This window comes from Arachis ipaensis, chromosome B08, assembly GCF_000816755.2.
Source record: "Arachis ipaensis cultivar K30076 chromosome B08, Araip1.1, whole genome shotgun sequence".
Taxonomy (NCBI): domain Eukaryota; kingdom Viridiplantae; phylum Streptophyta; class Magnoliopsida; order Fabales; family Fabaceae; genus Arachis; species Arachis ipaensis.
The window spans coordinates 84,892,731-84,913,888 of NC_029792.2; the positions used below are offsets into that span (position 1 = coordinate 84,892,731).

Genomic DNA, 21,158 nt, shown 5'->3' on the forward strand with positions numbered 1-21,158 from the left:
AAAAGATGTTTTTTACATCTTCATTTGAGTAGCTCCCTTACAAAATTTACAATATCTGGGTGTAAGAAAGCAGCTAGGAATACAAAGAACATTCGCTGCATGCATGGCTTTTTTTTTTATTAGGTGGGTAGCGTCCTCGGTTTCATGCTCACAGAGACAGCAAAGAGGGTCTTCAAGGATAACCCCTTTTTTTTTTGAATCAAAGGAAGCTTAACACAGCAGAGTGGAGTAGATAGCAAAGCTATAGTAAGAATAAAACAAGATAACATATAATTCCTAGACACTGTGACCCGGCCATCAACACCCAAAGGGCTCAGCACCACTCCATTCTTCGTAGAACGTAAACGATCTGTTAATAATGTCCCCTACTCTTGAACTCTTATTTCGGAAGAGCCTGTCATTCCTTTCTAGCCAAATTGTCCAGATAACAGCAAAGAATCCAGTGAACCATCTCTTCCTATCTACCTTCCTTTCTAGAAAGCTCATCCAACTCTCAAAATGTTCCTTCAAAGTACCCGGAAAGCTCCACCTTTGTTGAAAGGCCATTAGCCAAGCACACCACACCTGCCATGTAATCTCACAACTAAGAAACAGATGATACGCGGTTTCCACAGGCTTACCACAGAGAAGACACCTATTGTCCTGCTGGTCAATAATCCGTAATCTGCACAGTCGATCCTTTGTGTTGACCCTTCCGACTAACGCAAACCAAGAAAGGAGTTTAACCCTCGGGGGGACAAATCCTTTCCAAACAGCACTAGTGAAGCTATAGCTGGTAACCTCCTCCGGTAGGACTTCCTCCTGCATCACTCGCACAAAGGATTTTGTTGAGTAGTCACCTGTTTTATCAAATTTCCATACCACACTATCTTCCCTCCCATTTGTAAGCTTGAATGACTGTAAGATCTCATGAAGCTGGTGTACTAAGTCCAACTCCCACTGGAACAACTCTCTCCTCCACTGGAAACTCCAAATCCACACTAGCCCATCCCAAAAGCCATAGTCTGCTATCACAGATTCATGAAGAGTTGAGACCGAGAAAAGCCTAGGAAACATATCTTTCAATACTCCAGCCGGTAGCCATCTATCCTCCCAGAATCGGATTGTTCTACCATTCCCTAACTCCATCGACAACCCCCTGATCATCTGATCTCTCAGCCCCGGCTTACTAACTTGTAGCTGGCATATATCCTTCCAAGGACCCCCTCGCGTGGGAGTAGGTTGTCCTCCCACCATTCTTGCAGGATGCATATTATTACAAGAGCACACCACTTTCTTCCATAAGGGACAGTCTTCTTTCGAGAACCTCCACCACCACTTAAACTCCCAACCCACCTGCCTTCTTTGGAGCCATAACCACTTCCCACTTCACGAGCGGTACCCCGTATCTCCCATCCTCAGTACTCCACAGGAACCGTCGTTGCAGGGAAATCAGCTTCTCTGCCACTGTCTTTGGCATCTTATATAAAGTGAGGTAGTAAATCGGCAAGCTACTAAGAACCGCCTTAATTAGGACCAGCTTACCTGCTTTGTTAAGAGTTTTTGCTTTCCACAAACTCAGTTTGTCTTCCACCTTATCAATCACCGGTTTCCATGTCTTAACCAGTCTCGGATTTGCTCCCAGGGGAATGCCCAGATATCTGACTGGTAATGAAGCCTCTTTACAACCCAGTAACCGACACATCCTCCGGACCCACATCCTCTCACAGCTGACCGGTATAAGGCTGGACTTTTCAAAATTAATGGCCAATCCCGACATGAGCTCGAAGCATCTGAGTAGCCGATGATAATTCCTGATGGTCCCCTCATCAGGCGGACAGAAAAGAATAGTATCATCTGCAAGCTGCAAGTGAGACAACTCAATATTATCTCTACCAAGCAGTAACGGAGTTATACGGCCATTCCTCACCGCCTCTCCAATCATTCGATGCAAAACATCCACAACTAACACGAACAGAAATAGGGACAACGGGTCACCTTGCCGTAGACCCCGTTCCATTTTGAAAGGCTTTGAAGGTGATCCATTGACAAGCAATGACATAGATGCAGTGGTGACACACTCCTTTATCCAACCTCTCCACCTCTGGCCAAACCCCATCTTCTGCAAGACAATATCCACAAAGCCCCACTTGACTCTATCATAAGCCTTTTGGAAGTCCAGCTTTATTATTGCGGCGCTCTTTTTTCGTGTTTTTAGCCAGTGCACTGTTTCACAGGCGATCAGGGCCCCATCATGGATTTTCCTGCCCTTAACGAAGGCACTCTGAGTCTCTCCTACCAACCCCGGCATTACCTTTCGCATCCTCCTAACCAACACCTTGGATATGACCTTATAGACACACCCCACCATACTAATCGGCCTGAGGTCCTTTATTTCTCTGGCTCCAGTAAACTTTGGCACCAGCGTAACCCACGTAACATTCGAGTCTCTAGGAAGTGCAGCCGAAAGGAAGAAGCCTAGCACCGCATCAGTGAACTCCCTTCCTAAGTCATCCCAGCATTTTTTTATGAAGTTCATGTTGTACCCATCACTACCTGGCGCCTTTGTTGACTCACAATCCCACACTGCCTCCTTTATTTCTTCAACAGTTGGTAGCATCTCTAGCTCCAGTGCCTCTTCCTCGTTGATCTGCTTTACAAGCCCATCCCTGAACCCAATCACTGGCGATGTCTCCTGGTGGTACAACCCCTTATAGAAGTCTCGAATAGCCGTCTTGATCCTCGCCTGGTTCCTTATCAACCTCCCATTAACCATTAAGGAATCAATCATATTCGACCTTCATCGTGCTGAGGCTAGATTGTGGAAGTAGCGGGTATTTTTATCTATTTCCTTCACGTGCCGCGATCTGGACATTTGCTTCCAATGAAGCTCCTTCCTGATATACCATTTTCTACAGAAGCTTACCAACGCTCTCCTTCTTGCTTCAATAGTCCCATCAGCCGTGCCAGTACTTACCATGTCATCTACTTTCTTAATTTCATCCTCCAGCTGTGTAATCCTTTGGTCCATATTCCCAAAATTGGCTCTATGCCATCTGCTCAGCGGAGTCGTCAGAGCCTTTAGTTTATCAATGAACTGTCCCTCCCCCAAGTTCCTCCACTCCTCCTTCACCATTCTCAAGAACCCATCATGGGTAAACCACGAATCCAAGCTCCAAAACGGTCTTGGTCCCCCGCTAATCCGGGTAACCTCCAAGATCATTGGGCAATGGTCTGATAACCCTCTAGGTCCCCCTCTCAGTCTTGTATCAGGAAACTCTTCTAGCCACTCTAAACTAACCAGTCCCCTATCAATGCGGCTACATGATTGCCCTCTGAACCAGGTGAATAAGCGATCAGTTATTGCCAAGTCCACTAACTCCATATCCTGTATCCACGATTTAAACTCTTCTGCGGACACTGTTAAAGAGGTAGCACCCTTTCTCTCTTCTACATGAGTTACCTCGTTAAAATCCCCCATATAACAGAACGGTACTTGGCATAACCCAGATAGGAAGCTCAACTCTTCTCACATAATGAGTTTTTCCGCCCTTTCATGTGGCCCATAAACTAGACAAAAAGCACAGGGAAAGTTAGTTTTTAGCAGCACACCTTCCAAGCATATCCAGCGAGCCCCTTTATAACAGTTGTTCATCCGAAACACCATGTCGTCCCACATTAATACCAGTCCCTCCGCAGCACCAACCGAACCAACTAACTCCCATTTAACTACGCCATTTCCCCACAGTTGCGCTATATCAAAATTTGTCACCATCTCTGTCTTAGTCTCTATCAAGCCTAGCATATGCACATTAAACTTTCTCCGAAATTTCTTAATCATACTTAGTTTACCAACCCCCTAATATTCCAAGAACTAAAAATCATCGTATAGCACTTATACACACCTTTTTCTGATTCTTCGGTCGACTCCTCCGTGCTTTCTCCTTTCGCTTAGCCTGTTTTTTCTTCTACGCAATTAACTCATTCTGTGCCTGTAGAATGGCCATGATGTCATCTTCCTCATCATACTGCACCGCTCCAGATTCTATTGCAAGCTTCCAGGCTTCTTGGTTTTCTTGCATATCAGCTGTCCATTTGTTCTCTGATGTTTCCGTCTCAGCATCGCTCACTGCATCAGAAGGGGCCCCTTGCACACCCGGTGAAACTCTCCCCTGAACACCAGTAGCTAACTCTCCCTGACAGCCACTGTCCCTGCCCTCTGCCAACTCATCTCCCAGGCTATCCCCATCTCCTTCCAACGGAGAGTGATGAGCGGATATTTTATACGCTTTTTGGGGTTAATTTCATGTAGTTTTGAGTATGTTCTAGTTAGTTTTTAGTCTATTTTCATTTTACTCACGTGAGGTATTACTTAGACGACCCAGTGCACTTGCTGGTCAGTGGTACGAGTTGTGAAAAGTGTGATTCACAATTTGTGCACCAGAGAGCGCGACACTCCCTTGCCGCTAACCTCAAAAGAACCAGTGCCATCCCCTGCACGACCTGGATTCCCCCCAACGAGATCCACTGCCCCTCCTCCCTCCACCAGCCGCGGCATCATCAGCACCATCCCTCCCGCGAGAGCACTGCCTACCTCCCTCACCGGTGCCCCGCTCAACCCCCGTGCCCCCAGACTCGCCTCAGCAACCTCACCCGCGACGTCAACAGCCTTGCACATGCCACCCATCCCCATCATCATGTGCGGCGACCCAGGGTGAGCATCTGCCTCCACAGTCAGTGTCGTACTCACCAAGGCGAAGCCCCGATCTGCGTCTCTTCTCCTTCCCGCATCACACCTGACCACGCCGCCATGGTCTCCTTCCCCAGCCTCATCGCCCAATGTAAACGGATCACCACTCACATACCTACCCAATTGAGATCCTCCCTCCGCATTACCCACAACCCGCTTCGCAACAGGCCCAATCCGCATCCCCTTTACAGAACCAGCATGAGGAGTAGATGGGCCTCGGGAAGTCAAGCCCAACGTTGCCCCCTTTGGCTTAGAGTAAACAAGCTGGGCCTTAGAGCTATTAGAGCCCAAACAAATCTGGCTTGTGATTTCTCCCACAGCAACCACCCGGTCCGCATCAAAGTCCCACGACTGAGTCCTCTCTGACGCATCTTCTTCAATCTCAGCACTTCCTCTCCTGAGCTCAGCAACCGTATTCTTGGCCGTTACAGAATTTGAATTCAAAGAACCGTTGCTCCATTCATCCAAAATATCGGCCGTAATTAAATATCCAAAATATCCAAAATATCAAGGATAACCCCTTAATCTTGTAGGCAGAACATTTCGTTCTGGCTATAGTGTGACAAGATCTCTTGTATGGGTATGCCGTATAAGATCACAGTTTACAAAATCAATTAAGATAGAGAAAAATTGAGAACATAATTCTCTCGTTGGAGAGCAATAAATCCTTGCCAGCCCAACTTTGATCCTGCTTTCGAGGAGATCATGAATCCGACCAAATGTTGATGTGATAGTTATTAGAATCGATCGGGTAATCGATTTGGCCAGATTATTAGGTCATTGGATCACTGGTTCAATCGGTGGATTACAGATAAAAAATATATTAAATTAATATGAACACTATTCATTAGAATAAAAAGTTAAAAAATATCTTAAATTTGCATGACTAAAAGTTAATACATAAAATTATTAATTATGTATGTCAAAAAAATTAGTAATATATTTATAAAAAGACACCATACATTACAAAGAGTAAACTTGGTCTAGTGGTTGTTAGGCTCTCTTACATCTTGCTGACATCAGCGAGTCAACTGGTCTGATTCGGTCTTCGTTTTAGACCGAATTTGACTAGATTTTTTGAATTTGAATGATTCGTTTGCTTGTTTGGTTAGAATGTTAATCTGGATCGGTTTAAGATCTGGTTTATCGGTTTTTTGATCAAACTGACCGGTCTAGTCTGGATTTGATAACTATGGTTGATATTATTCCCATCTTTCAGGCTAAACCCTCACTTAGCAATTCTTTACCTGCTATCAATTTTTCAGGAATATGAACATCCTTCCATGGGGTGCTCTATTATCCAAGAAAGAGCAGTTATTTTTTTAAAATTATGATTTTAATAATTCAACAAAAGAGACATTAATTATTAGATTAATTATTCAAATTACTTCATGAAGTTTTTAAAAGTTGACATTTTAGATAAAAAAAATTTAATACACAATTAATCTCTGATATTTATTTTTGTAAAATAACTCAGAACTCTTCACATAAATCTTTCTTATCCTCTCTTTCCATTACATTATGTTCATTGTGTTGAGTCATATCATACAATAAACGCTGACTACTAGAAATATATTTTTTACAAAGTCTGACTGTGGTGATGTACAAGAATCATGAAGGGCCTACTGTATTTGAAATATTGGTTAGTGTTCATACCCTGGGTCGAGCTATCCGATCCGGGATGATAAGTAATAAAGTGACCGACCTCTTTTGGTCAGGCTAACCGACCTCTTCTCAAAGTGGTTGGTCAAATCGACAGGAAAGTCCAGTAAGGGGGTCCAAATAGAGGAGCACGACCCAAATCGAAAGGCAGTTCAAGCCTATAGAGATAAGGGCGGTTTCCTTGAAGATAAGCTGACCTCACCAAAAGATAAGATAAGATAACTAACTTATCTTATCTAAAAAGGTCACTCTACACCATTATAAATACCCTGGAGCATCCAAGTATAACTCATACTCTGATTCTACTAAAAACCTGCTTAATACCCATGCTAACTTAAGCATCGGAATCTCTTGCAGGTAACCCTCACCCTTCAGTGACAAAGGATCAGCAGTGCAGCCAGTCCAACAAGTCGGACACGACAGCTCCGGCCACTACCCACCAGCCGGACACGTCATCTCTGATCAGTACAGAAGATCTCGATCGAGATCGACCTACAGTTTCAGGTAACCCTCAGAACATTGGCGCCGTTTCCGGGGAACTTGGAAGTCATCCCATCACCATGGCGGACGATCATGACAACGACCACGATTCAGGTCTAGAGGATAGAACACCGCACAAAAATGCGGATACTACGCTAAAAGACAATCCGGAATCCAATGGGGACAAAAATTCATCAAATCCGGGAGTGATAGAAGCGCTTCAAGATTGATTAAAGCAACTTGAAAAAGAAACCCATCATCAACGAGAAGTTGGGAAGGATCTACAAAGAGAGGTAAGACGACGTCAAGAATTAAAAGATAAACTTCTAAAACTCGAAGCCGATCTCAAAGCAAGAGCTACTCGGACCACCCCTGAGGACAACTCACGCAAAGATCAAGATCCATTCACTTGGAAAATCATGAAGACCAAAATTCCTAAGGACTTCAAACTTCCGGATATGACTTTGTACGATGGCACTACGGATCCCAACCATCACCTCAGCAATTTCAGAAGCAAAATGTACCTTACCGACGCCTCAGATGCAGTTCATTGCAAAGCTTTTCCAACAACTCTCACAAAGACAGCAATCAGATGGTTTGACAACCTACCTCCGAAGTCCATCTCAAACTTTGATGACCTAGCCAAAAAGTTCCTGGCCAGATTCTCCATCCAAAAAGACAAGGCTAAGTACTCCCCCAGCCTACTAGGAATCAAGCAAGGAGATCGGGAAAGTCTTCGCAACTACATGGAAAGATTCAATAAAACATGCCTAGACATACAAAGCTTACCAACAGAAGCCGCCATCATGGGCCTCATCAATGGCCTACGAGAAGGACCTTTTAGCCAATCCATATCAAAGAAGTACCCCACATCTCTAGACGAAGTGCAGGAACGAGCAGAGAAATACATCAACATGGAAGAAAATTCTCGACTAGGAGAAACCTCAAAATCCGGATTCACCTACCGAGACAAAGACAAAGAGTCCAAAAAGAAGGAAGATCGACAAGGGAAAAAAATTAAAAAATATCATAATTACCCCCCTCTCAGGGTGTCCCTGGTGGATGTTTACAAAGAAGTCTGCCACACAGAAAAAATACCCCCAGCTCGACCACTCAAAGGCAAAAGAGGAGGAGGAAACCGGAATGAATATTGTGAATACCATCGAGTCCGTGGGCACTCCACCAACGAATGCTTTGACATAAAAAATTTCATAGAAAAATTAGTAAGAGAAGGAAAACTAGATCGGTTTCTGGCCACCCGAGACGATGAGCAAAGAAAAAGGAGAAGAGACGAGGAGGTGGGAAGAACTGAGCGATCACCTCGAACACCAGAAAGACATGTCCATATGATACATGGAGGATTTACAGGAGGAGGAATCTCCAAATCATCTCGCAAAAGATATCTCAAAGAAGTATATCATGTCGAAGGAAAGGAGGAAGCACCCGACATCCCCGCAGTTACATTTACCAAGGAAGATGCATCCGGCATCATCTTAGAACACGACGATCCCATAGTCATCACCATTATACTGGCAAATGCAAATCTCCATCGCACACTGATAGACCAAGGGAGCTCCGACAATATCTTATTCAAAACTGCCTTCGACAAGCTTAGCCTGGAAGATAAAGAACTCAAAGCATATCCAAACAGCCTGTTCGGACTGGGAGACACTCCAGTGCAACCACTAGGATACATCCCGCTACACACAACCTTCGGAAAAGGAAACCAATCTTGAACACTCAAAATAGACTACATCGTGGTCGACGTGAGTTCAGCCTACAATGCCCTAATAGGTCGAACAACATTAAATTAACTCAGCGCAATAGTTTCAACTCCACATCTGTGCATGAAATTTCCAACTGCAGAAGAGATATCTACGTTAAAAGCAGATTAGAAGATGGCGCACCGCTGTTATAACGAAAGTCTAAACCTCAGAGGCAGAGGAGAAGAATTCCACACAATCGAACTCGGTGGAGTGCAGAGGCGAGAAGAACTCCGTCCACAACCTGAAGGTGAAATAGAGAAAGTCCAGATCGGAGACATCCCAGACAAAACAACCAATATTGGCACGACTTTAAAAAGAGATATAAAAGAATTACTTGTACAGTCCTTACGAGACAATGTCGACCTCTTTGCGTGGAAGGCTGCGGACATGCCAGGCATAGACCCCGAGTTAATGTGTCATAAGCTAGCAGTCTACTCTGGATCTCGGCCAGTACAACAGAGGCGTAGAAAGCTCGGACGCGAAAGATCCCAAGATGTGGAAGAGCAGGTACAAGCTCTACTGGAGGTAGGATTCATAAGAGAAGTCAAGTATCCACTATGGTTAGCTAATCATCTTGGTGAAAAAATCAAACGGGAAGTGGCGAACGTGCACCGACTATACAGATCTCAACAAAGCCTGCCCAAAAGAACCTTATCCACTCCCAAGTATCGACGCTTTGGTAGATGCCTCCTCCGGATATAAGTACCTCTCGTTTATGGATGCATATTCCGGATACAATCAAATCCCCATGTATCCACCCGATCAAGAAAAAACCTCATTTTTAATACCAAAAGCAAATTACTGCTACATTGTGATGCCTTTTGGTCTCAAGAACGCGGGAGCTACTTATCAAAGGCTAATGAATAAAGTATTTTCAGATCATATCGGAAAAGTCATGGAAGTCTACGTGGACGACATGTTAGTAAAAACATAAAGTGAAGAGACATTGTTGTCCGACCTGGTCCAAGTGTTCGACACTATAAGGAAGCATGGCATGCGACTCAATCCTGCAAAATGCACCTTTGCAGTAGAAGCAGGCAAGTTCTTAGGTTTTATGCTCACACAAAGAGGAATTGAGGTAAATCCGGATAAATGCCAGGCAATACCCAACATGAAGAGCCCAACTTGTGTCAAAGAGGTACAACAACTCAACGGGAGACTGGCAGCCTTATCCAGATTCCTAGCGGGATCAGCGATAAGATCTCTTCCCTTCTATGCTACTCTAAGGAAAGGAAAGAAGTTCGAATGGACAAAGGAGTGCGAACAAGCCTTCCAAGATTTCAAAAGATTTCTGGGACGGCCACCTATCCTATCTCGGCCACGAGAAGGAGAACCACTCATATTATACCTCACGGTAGGAAGTCGGGCAGTAGCCTCAGCACTGGTTCGAGAGGACGACAAAGGGCAACAACCTGTATACTTCATTAGTAAAGCGCTACCGGGATCTGAGCTGAACTACCAAAAAATAGAAAAATTTGCCTATGCGCTCATATTAACATCTCGACGTCTCCACCCGTACTTCCAAGCTCACACCATTAAGGTTCGGACCAACCAGCCCATAAAAGGGATATTGTAGAAAACAGATCTAGTAGGCAGAATCCTACAATGGGCAGTCGAGTTGTCCGAATTCAACCTTCAATACGAAGCTCGGACAGCCATTAAATCACAATACTTAGCCGACTTCATTGCAGAATTTACAGACACCCCGAAAATCCCCATAGAATGGAATATTTACGTGGATGGTTCCTCAAATAAGACTGGAAGCGGCGCAGGTGTGATAATTGAAAGCAACCAAGGAACCCAAATTGAGCTTTCACTCAAATTCGGGTTCCCTGCCTCAAACAACCAGCTGGAATATGAAGCAGTACTAGTTGGTTTGAAGCTGGCTAAGGAGGTGGGAGCTAAAAAACTCATCATTTTCAGCGACTCACAAGTAGTCACCTCACAAATAACAGGGAGCTACCAAGCCAAAGATCCCACAATGAAAAGTATTTGGATAAAACCAGGGAATAGCTTGGACAACTCGGGGAATATGAGATCCGCCACATACCCTGCGAACAAAATACCCGAGCTGATGCACTCTCAAAACTAGCCAGCACCAAACCAGGGGGCAACAATAGAAGTCTCATCCAGGAAATGCTACAGAACCCGTCAATCTCGGAAGAGGAAAAAGTCCTAGCCATAACAGGTCAGGATCAAGGATGGATGACCCCCATAATTAACTACCTCAAAACAGAAACACTCCCTACAGATGAAAAGGAGGCAAAGAGGTTAAAACGGAAGGCACAATACTACACTATCATAAACAATACTCTATACAAAAGAGGAATTTCAATACCATTGCTAAAATGTGTACCGACTTCCAACACGAAGGAAGTTTTAGAAGAAATACACAGTGGCATCTGTGGCAATCATCTCGGAGCACAAGCACTCACCAAAAAAGTACTTCGGGCAGGATTTTATTGGCCAACTCTACAAAAGGAGGCTATAGAGTTTGTAAAGTCATGTTCACCATGTCAAAAACATGCCAACCTTCATATCGCCCCGCCAGAGGAGCTCATCAGCGTAACCTCACCTTGGCCATTCGCAAAATGGGGACTCGACCTTCTCGGACCCTTTCCCCAAGGATCAGGACAAGTTAAATTCCACATAGTAGGGGTAGACTATTTTACAAAGTGGGTTGAGGCAGAACCCCTAGCTAACGCCACTGCTCAAAGAAGTCGAAAATTCCTATATAGGAACATTGTCACAAGCTTCGGGGTTCCATACTCCATCACCACAGACAATGGCACCCAATTCACAGATGTAGGCTTTAGAAAATTAGTAGCCGACTTGAACATAAAGCACCAGTTCACCTCCGTCGAACATCCCCAAGCCAATGGACAAGTCGAAGCTGCTAACAAAGTCATATTGGCCGGGCTAAAACGGAGATTACAAGAGGCAAAGGGAGCTTAGGCCGAAGAACTTCCACAAGTCCTATGGGCATATCGAACAACGCCACATTCCACCACAAAGGAATCACCCTTCCGATTAGCATACGGAATGGAGGCAATAATCCCGGTAGAGATCGAGGAAGGGTCGCCTAGAGTGGTCCATTACAATGAAGAAGCCAACTCCTAACTTCAAAGGGAAGGGCTCGACCTACTTCCTGAAATCCAAGAAAGGGCTCGGATCAGAGAAGAAGCACTAAAACGACGAATGGCTTCCAAATATAATCAAAAGGTAGTGCCAAGAGGTTTCGCTGAGAATGATCTCATCCTAATCCGAAATGATATTGGAACAACTCGACCCGGAGAAGAAAAGCTGGCAGCAAACTGGAAAGGACCCTACGGAGTCATAGAAGTACTTGGGAAGGGCTACTACAGACTATCCGAACTCGACGGGTGAGAACTTCCTAGGTCGTGGCACGCCTGCAACCTAAGAAGGTACTATAGCTAGAGAAGGTAAAAGATGTCATCATAGGATGCACTCTTTTTCCTGAAAAGGTTTTTTAATGAGGCACCAAGTTGAGATCCAGAAATTGTCCGACTTAAAAGATAAAAACTCTATATGTACATATTTTCATTTTATTTTAAATAAAATACATTAGACGTTCTACAAAGTTTTCAAGACGCATTAATCTGAAACATTCATCGTCCGATTATAAAGCGACAGATTGGCACAAAGATGAAAATCAAATTCATCTAAAGGTCGACTAAATGAGGATTTAACCCACCTCCTGATAGCATAGAAACTTGTCTCTCAATAATTTTCCTTCGGCAAGTATACCGAATTGTCGTCAAGTAAAAACTCACAATAGAGTGAGGTCGAATCCCACAGAGATTGATTGGTCAAGCAACTTTAATTAGAGGAATCTTCTAGTTGAGTGAAGCAGAATTTGGTTTGAGAGGTGCAGGAAATTAAATGGCGGGAAAGTAAATAGCAGAAAATGTAAATTGCTGGAAATAAAGAGCTGAATGTAAATGGCGGAAAGTAAATTGCAGAATCTTAAATGGGAATGGGGAAGATGCTCATAAAAGTAAATTGCAGAAATTAAAGAGAATGGGTAAGATCAGAAATGAGGATTCATTGGGCTTAGGAGATGTTGCATTCTCCGGATCAAGTTCATTTTCATTTCTTCGTCAATCAATGCATTCATTGTTCTCCTTGCAATCTTAAGTGATCGAATTCCAATTCCTTGGTAATTCAATTTCTCAAATCTTGATCAATAGCCAATTCCTTGGTCAATTGCTCATGAGAAGAAATGAAGTATGGTCACTGATTATACCACATGCATTCCCAAATCAAGTGTTGGTAGGATTATAGTCACCATACCCAACCAAACCCAATTTGGTCCAACATGAGAAAGCATTTCTAGCATGATCTCTTCATTCCTCTTCTAAGGTTCAGAAGAGATCCAAGTATGAATAGCTTCTTTTCCAAGATAACTACCCAATTGGATGAAGATTGAAAGCTTTCTAGTAAAATCAAGAGAAAAGATAGAAGAAGAGTAATGAAAATTAGTATTGATCCATCAAATTACAACAGAGCTCCCTAACCCAATGAAAGGGGTTTAGTTGTTCATAGCTCTAGAAATGGAAAACAAAGATGGAGAATACATCATGAAAACTAGAACTAGAAGTACAGAGAAAGTAAATTATACAGAGAGTAGTTCCCAATTTCCAATCCCCAAAAAGCTTCTTTCTAATTCAAAACTACCCCTATATATACTACTCTTCTGATCTTCTAGTTGGTTCTTCAAGTCTTGGATATGGGCCTTTGGATCTTGAGTTTGAAGTAGTTATCTTCCACAGTGAGCTTAGCTTTACTTGCAGAGAGAAAGTGTGGAGTAGGCAGGGTGTTTAGCTCAGGACGTTAGTGGCGTTAGTGTTAAGTGAGAGTGTGGGTTCGAGAACGTTAGTGGCAATCACCTTTTTTACTAATGTTCCTCACCCAAGGATAATCCATGTTAACTTCAATGTTAGTGGCACCAACGTGACCACTAACGTTGCCTCTTGATCCTTCGCACACGTTATTGGGACTCACCTTTTCCAATAACGTTGAGAGACTTCCCTTCCCCCTACGTTAGAGTCCACGTTAACTGAGTTAACGTGGCTCTTAACGTGGCCACTTATGAGCTTGGCCCAACATTAGTGACAAAGGTGAGGGTCACTAACGTTGGCTCCAGTTTCTTTCTTCCACGTTAGAGTGCACGTTAACTTAGTTAACGTGGCTCTTAACGTGGCCACTTATGAGCTTGGCCCAACATTAGTGACAAAGGTGAGGGTCACTAACGTTGGCTCCAGTTTCTTTCTTCCACGTTAGAGTGCACGTTAACTTAGTTAACGTGGCTCTTAACGTGGCCACTTATGAGCTTGGCCCAACATTAGTGACAAAGGTGAGGGTCACTAACGTTGGCTCCAGTTTCTTTCTTCCACGTTAGAGTGCACGTTAACTTAGTTAACGTGACTCTTAACGTGGGCTATGATGGCTTCGACGACGTTATTGGCGATTACTTTTCTCATTAACGTTGCAAGCTAGCTCCCATTCCACGTTGGTGGTCATGTTAGTGAGACTAACGTGGCTGCCAACGTGGCTCTTTCTTGCTTCCTTTCTCCTGAAATCAAGCAATACAGTGCATCAAAGTTCTAATCCACATCATGAGACATGCATCATCCAATTTGTCATCTAATTCATGCAAAATTCTCATGAAATCATGTAAAGTGCTCAATGTATGCTTAAATCAAGATGTAAGTGAAATTCTACCCAAAACTTGCTTATTTCCTAAGAAAATGCATGGAACTACCCTAAAACAGTAAGGAAAAGGTCAGTGAAACTGGCCAAAATGCCCTGGCATCACAACACCAAACTTAAAGCTTGCTTGTCCCTAAGCAAGTACTGGAACAAGAGAATGATGAATGGAATGCCAAGAGGAATGAGTCATTATTGTGGAGGTCATATCCTTGGTTTTATGGTGGTTTCATGCATAGCAACTTAGGTTCATTCCTTCACTGGCTTTCAGACCTTTATCATGTCCTGGGATACTCACTTGATTGCACCCTATGAGACTCTTATTCACTGATCTTTTTATTTTTTTTCAGGGCTTATTTGTGTTCTTAGGCTAAGTGCTCTGTGAGGAGGCGACTCTTTAAGATAAGCTTTCAGCCAGCACTCCTGAACTAGTTGGTTCAAGGTGCTAGGTTTTAGGACACCCCTAAGGACTTACTCCCTCAAGTCTCTTTCCCCCATACATATACACCACAGGCACATGGTTTGTTATTTCCTTTCTTGAGACCTTGGTGTCCAGCACCTCCTTGGGTTACTAAATGTTCCGTAGCAAGGTTGCTCTTGATAGTGGATTTTCAGTTGATAATCCCGGGTTAGTTAACCCAAGTTACCAAGTGATGAAGCACTCCTAAGAACTTATTCATCCAAGCAGATCCTTGGTACAGGAGCACCACAGACACATCTCTCAAGTTTCAAACCCTTGGTGCCTAGCCTTATTCTTTATTAACTTTTCTTTCTTTTTCAACTCTTATTGTTCTTTTCCCCTTTTTCGTATTAGGATCTTGTTATTTAGCTAGTCTCATGGGGTGTGTTTCAAACATATGATTCAGGACAGATAGTTGTCTTCCCACCCTTGTTGGTGAATCAACTTAGCTAACTTATGACAACATCACACACTAAGGAACTTACTCCACAATATGAACTCCACTCTGGTCTTTGATAACAATCATTCTCTTTTTATTTGATTCAAAGGGAGACAAGCAACACAATAAGCAGGATGGAATTGAAAACAGGCAACTTGACTAGTAATCATAGACCTAGGCAATGAAAAACTTAAAGACAGAATTGAAAATTTCTAAACTACCATGGAACATGTTCTATTTCATACATGATTTTCCTTATTTAAAGCTTGAAAAAGATGGAACAAAGAGGGAACTCCACCACCTTTTACTCATGGGGTTGTCCATGCTCTTCCTCTTGCTTGTCCTCTTTGTGTCTACTTGTGCTTCCTTGCATCCGTGCTAGTCTGGCTCTTTTCCAGTCTTCAAGTGCCTTCTTTACCGATTCATGACTCTTCTCCACCCTTACTCTTTCTTCTCATGCTAACTCATCCTTCACTTTGTCATATTTTGTGATTCCCGGATGTACATTAGATAGCTGTCCAACTAAGTATCCAAGCCTTGCTAGCATGTTTACATGATTTCCACTTTCACTCATGTAAACCCCTTAAGAGAATGTCCTGTGCTCGTCAAAGAGTTCTGCTTGTTCTATTTGTTTTCGATGCATCTCATGTATATGTGCACCTTGATGTGCTTGGATGTTGATTAGCTTCTGGATAGATTCTTGTTGTTCAATTTGCCTTTGTTCTATCCTGTGGAAAGATTCACCCCATTGTTTTCCTTGTTCCAATTGCTGCTCCATCATTTGCTTCTCACACTCCCCTTGTTGATTCGTCCATCTAGAAAATGATTCTTCTTGACGGTTCATCATTTGTAGCTGGAGCTCCTTCTGTGCCTCTTGATTTTCCCAATATTGCCTAGATAAGCCATCAATGGCTTCTTGTAATTGGTGCATGTTCAAGGTGGCTGGGGCTTACTCTTCTAGGTCTTGTCCTTCTACTACTTGATGGGCTGGCCTCTTTCTTGGCTTCCGTTGAGGTAGGGGGGATGCAACAGCATTCATCCTTCGGACTGTAATGGGAATTCTCTCTTTGATCCACTCGGGGTCTTCATCTTCAAACACCACCCCAGCCTTGTCGCAAAGTCGGAAAATAGTGCTGGGGTAGCCTAACTTTCCTCTAGCATCGCTATTTTCAGCCCTCTTCCTAATGCCTTGGGCTATGAGTTCATGAACCTTAATCTCTCCTCCTTTGAGTATACAGTGTACCATTGTGGCTCTTTTGAGATTCACCTCTGAGTTGTTCTTTGCAGGGAAGATAGATCTCCTTACAATTTCGAACCACCCCTTTGCTTCAGGAGTGAGGTCCCCTCTCTTAATGAACTTGGGTTTCCTTTCGGAATCTCGCACCTAGTCAGCACCTGGTACACATATATCTCGCACAATCTGGTTATAATTTGGGTTGTTATCAATTCTTAAATGATAGCTCTCTTCCTCAAACGGTATAGACCGCAACTTTAATGCTCTCATGATACTCATGGGACTGAAATCCACGGTCTTTCCTCTTACGAAACTTGTATAAGACTCATCTGCCATATCATAACGAACAGCATTTGCATAAAATTCTCTTACAAGATTTGTATTTACCCTAGTGACCAGATCAGTGAGGAGATCTCATCTTCTCTTTTCCACCTTCTTTGTGATTTTGGGACACTCAGATTTTCTGACTTGAAAGCCCAGCTCGTAGACGATCTCCTTATCAACCATCCATCCGTACTGTAATGCATGATAAGAAGTTCTGAACTTCTTTTCATCAAAAGGACGTTGCTCCATAGGCTCCTTTCCCTTTCTTCTTTTAGAGCTTGATGATGCCATGAGTGACTTTTGAAAAGAAAGGGTGTGGAAAATGGGCTTCGGTTGATTAGGATTTGGTGCAATGAAGGGAGTTGGTGAGAGTGTTTTTAGTGGGGTAGGAAGTGCTTGGTTTTGAAAAGGGAGAGGTGTGAAGAGTAGGAGTGGAATGTGAAGGTGGGGTACGGAATACGGATTACTTATATAGAAAGGTGGTGAGTGAATGGAAGGTGTGGATTGATGAAGTTGTTGTGTTATGGACGGATGGGGTTTATCATGTGAAGAGGACAAGGATCATCAACTTTATTAAGGGAATTTGTTCGGTCTCCAAGAGTATCCTTCTTCCAATGTTGCATGGCCATATTTTCCAATGTATTCCCCTTGAAGACAAGTGTGTACTCCTCCTTCATGAAGTGGCCGAACCTTCCTCATTTAATTGTCCACTCAATCTACTTCAATACCCCTTTCTTCTCTCCTACAAAATAAAAGAATTGTGATAAAAAAATATGTGTGGAAAGTGGTGGCAAAAAAAAGAATAACTATTTTTTAAAGTTTTTGTTTTAACTAACTAAGTGCCATTCATTAGAGCAAACCAACTGACTAACTCAACATCCATGTGTGCAACATTGGCAACACCAAACTTAGTTTGGTGCCGTGTGGTGTAAAAGATTTGTTCAAGGCCCCTAAGAGTGACATGATATGGGTTACATTGATGTTATCTTAGTGTGCCTTGAACACCAAACTTGTTCTTCACTATATGTTGCACACAAGGATTCATTCAAGTCCATGTCAAGTTGATTTGAAATCCCTGAACCTTGCATTATTAACTACTTTTAAAAGCATGTAAAACATGGGTTACCTCCCATGAAGTGCTTCTTTAGCGTCATTAGCTTGACGTTTTGCCTTTGTCATGGCAGTTGGTAATGCTTCAGATCTTCCCCTCTTGCAGTAGACCTATATCCATTGGCTTCATCAAGGATCTCTACATGTTCTAAGGAAAGAACTTTGTTGATGGTGAAGACCTTAGGCAACTGAGATGGGATAGTGGGGAGATGAGGTGGAATATCTGGGAAGTAGGCTGAGATCACTTTGTCCCCGGAGAAAAGTCCTTTGTGGGGATCTTCTTGTTCCTCCACCTCCTTGGTGCCTTCTTCTTTGTCCCTTTTGATGTTGCCTTGCTCTTTGTGACCTCCTCTTCTAAGGGAATTTTGTTACTGGTCTTATATGACTCTGGTGGTTTAGGTTCCTCCTTATTTTTCTTGAGCTGTGACAGTTGCTGATTGCCTTGTTCTTCAACCAAGTGGTTTCCCAGAGGTCTTGGTTGTGCTTCAGTGCTTGCCTCCTCCCTCAGTATCTCATTATGATTTATTTCTTGTGAGAGTTTGAAGATATTGAAGCTGAGTTGTTCATCATGGATCCTCAAAATTAGCTCCCCTCGCTCCATATCTATGAGTGCTCTGGCTGTAGCTAAGAACGGTCTTCCCAATATGATTGGGTGAGTGTGACTTTCTTCCATGTCCAAGATGACAAAGTCTGTGGGAAGGAAGTATTTTCCCACCTTCACCAGCACATTTTCAACTACTCCTACTGCTTGTTTTTGGGTTTTGTCAGCCAGCCTGATAATTACATCTGTGGGTATTATCTTATTGATCTGCAGCCTTTTCATAAGGGATAAAGGCATTAAGTTGATGCTTGCTCCCAAATCGTAGAGTGCCTTATCAAACATTGTTTCTCCTATGGCACACGGGATGTGAAAACTCCCTGGGTCCTTCCTTTTTATAGGCAACTCTTGTTGAATAAGAGCACTGCACTCCTTATTCATCACTATTGTTTGTCCTCCCTTGAGTGAGCTTTTCCTGGTCAGCAGCTCCTTCATATACTTAATATATGAGGGCATTTGTTAGAGGGCCTTGATGAATGGTATGTTTACATGGAGGGATGCAAACAGGTCAAGAAACCTTGAGTATATTCTCTTCTCTACAACACCATTGAGTAATTGGGGAAAAGGTGCATAGAGTTTCAGCAGCTCCTTCTGTGTCAGCTCTTTTTGTGAAATTTTGGGTTCTTGGTGATCCTTTTCCTATTTCTCTGCTGATGTCTCTCCAAGTTATTCTAATAGCTTGTTTTGCTTTTCCTCAGCCTCCTTACTACTTATAGTAACCATCTTGCAATCTTCCCATCTGACTTTCTTTGCTTCACCTCTCGGATTTTTCTCTGTGTCACTTGGGAAGCTATCAGTAGGTTTGGAAATCTTTTCAGATAAGTATCCCACTTGAAATTCCAGTCTCTTGATGGTGTCCCCCTGGTTCTTGATACTAGCTCGCACCTCCTCTTTGAATACCTTATTATCTTGAATCTCTTTGCATATGCCTTCAAGTAGAGTCTCAATTTTGGAGAGTCTTTCTTCAGATGATGGTGAGTTGAGAGTGGATGGGTGAGTTGGGTCATTTTGGTTTTGGTATGGATGTGGAGAGGTGTTGTTATGGTGGTGCTGATATGATCTCTGTGTGGAATGTTGGTGAGCTACATTGTTGTTGTGGTTGTGACATCTCTGATCTTGGCTTTGATCTTGTTGATTTTCCCACCCAAAGTTTGGGTGATTCCTCCAACCAGGGTTGTAGGTTTTGGAGTATGGATCATGGGTCTGCCTGGGTGAGTTTCCAATGTAGTTGGCTTGTTCTTGCTCCTTCTCTGCCTCAGCATTCACCCCCTCTTGGGTTGTTGATGAGGTGGTGATTGCTGCTACTTGGTTCTTCTCCATCTTCTTGGTGAGATCGGCTAGTTGCTTGGTAATAAGCTTGTTTTTGGCCAGCAGTGCATCCACATTGTTTAGTTCCATCACTCCTCTAGTGTTGCCTCTTTCAGAAGTATAGAAATAGTCATTCTCTGCTACAGTTTCAATGACATCTATGACCTCCTCAATGGTCTTCTTCTTGTTCAGAGATCCCCCGGATGAATGGTCTACTGCCTTCTTTGATTCATAAGAAAGGCCTTCATAGAAAATGTGTAGCTGCACCCATTCATTGAACATATCTGGTGGGCACCTTCTTGTTAGGTCCTTGAACCTCTCCCATGCTTCATATAGAGTCTCACCATCCTGCTGCCTGAATGTTTGCACCTCAGCTCTCAGCCTATTGATCCGTTGAGGAGGATAGAATCTTGCCAGGAATTTGTTCACCACATCTTCCCAGGTTGCTAAACTCTCCTTTGGGAAGGATTCCAGCCATTTAGATGCCTTGTCCCTAAGTGAGAAAGGGAACAGAAGTAGTCTATAGGTGTCAGGATGAACACCATGATGCCAGGGCATTTTGGCCAGTTTCACTAACCTTTTCTTTACTGTTTTTAGGATAGTTTCATGCATTTCCTTAGAAAATAAGCTAGTTTTGGGTAGATATTCAATTACATCTTGATTCAAGCATACATGGTGCACCTTACATGATTTCATGAGGATTTTGCATGAAATTAATGACAAATTGGATGTTGCATTTCCCATGACTTGGACTAGGACTTTGATGCACTTTATTGCTTGATTTCAGGACAAAGGAAGCAAGGAAGAACCACGTTAGCAGCAACGTTAGTCTCACTAACGTGACTTCTAATGTAGGAATGGGAGCTAGCTTGCAAAGTTAATGAGAAAAGTAATCGCCAATAACGTCCTCGAAGCCATCATAGCCCACGTTAAGAGTCACGTTAACTAAGTTAACGTGAACTCTAACGTGGAGGAAAGAAAATGGAGCCAACGTTAGTGACACTTACCTTTGTCACGAACATTCCAATGTGCCCCTATCTCCCACGTTAGAATCCACGTTAACTAGGTTAACGTGGCCTCTAACGTAGCAATGCTAGCCATCTTCCAACGTTAGTGACAAAGGTAAGTGTCACTAACGTTGGCTCCATTTTCTTTCCTCCACGTTAGAGTTCACGTTAACTTAGTTAACGTGACTCTTAACGTGGCCAATGATGGCTTCGGGAGCGTTATTGGCGATTACTTTTCTCATTAACTTTGCAAGTTACTCCCATTCCACGTTAGGAGTTACGTTAATTAGATTAACGTGGCTGCTAACGTG

The 21,158-nt window shown here is 43.1% G+C and overlaps 2 protein-coding genes across 2 annotated transcripts; both read right to left on the reverse strand.

The window, feature by feature from the left end:
- LOC107611180 lies at positions 298–1,128 on the reverse strand. The gene has a single exon (XM_016313135.1). The coding sequence runs from the start codon at positions 1,126–1,128 to the stop codon at positions 298–300; it is 831 nt and encodes a 276-aa protein (XP_016168621.1).
- LOC107611181 lies at positions 2,780–3,460 on the reverse strand. Its single transcript, XM_016313136.1, has one exon. The coding sequence runs from the start codon at positions 3,458–3,460 to the stop codon at positions 2,780–2,782; it is 681 nt and encodes a 226-aa protein (XP_016168622.1).

What these genes read in the sequence shown, in the direction of transcription:
- LOC107611181 (XM_016313136.1), bottom strand. Translation starts at nt 3,460, where the DNA reads ATGGGGGATTTTAACGAGGTAACTCATGTAGAAGAGAGAAAGGGTGCT.
- LOC107611180 (XM_016313135.1), bottom strand. Translation starts at nt 1,128, where the DNA reads ATGGAGTTAGGGAATGGTAGAACAATCCGATTCTGGGAGGATAGATGG.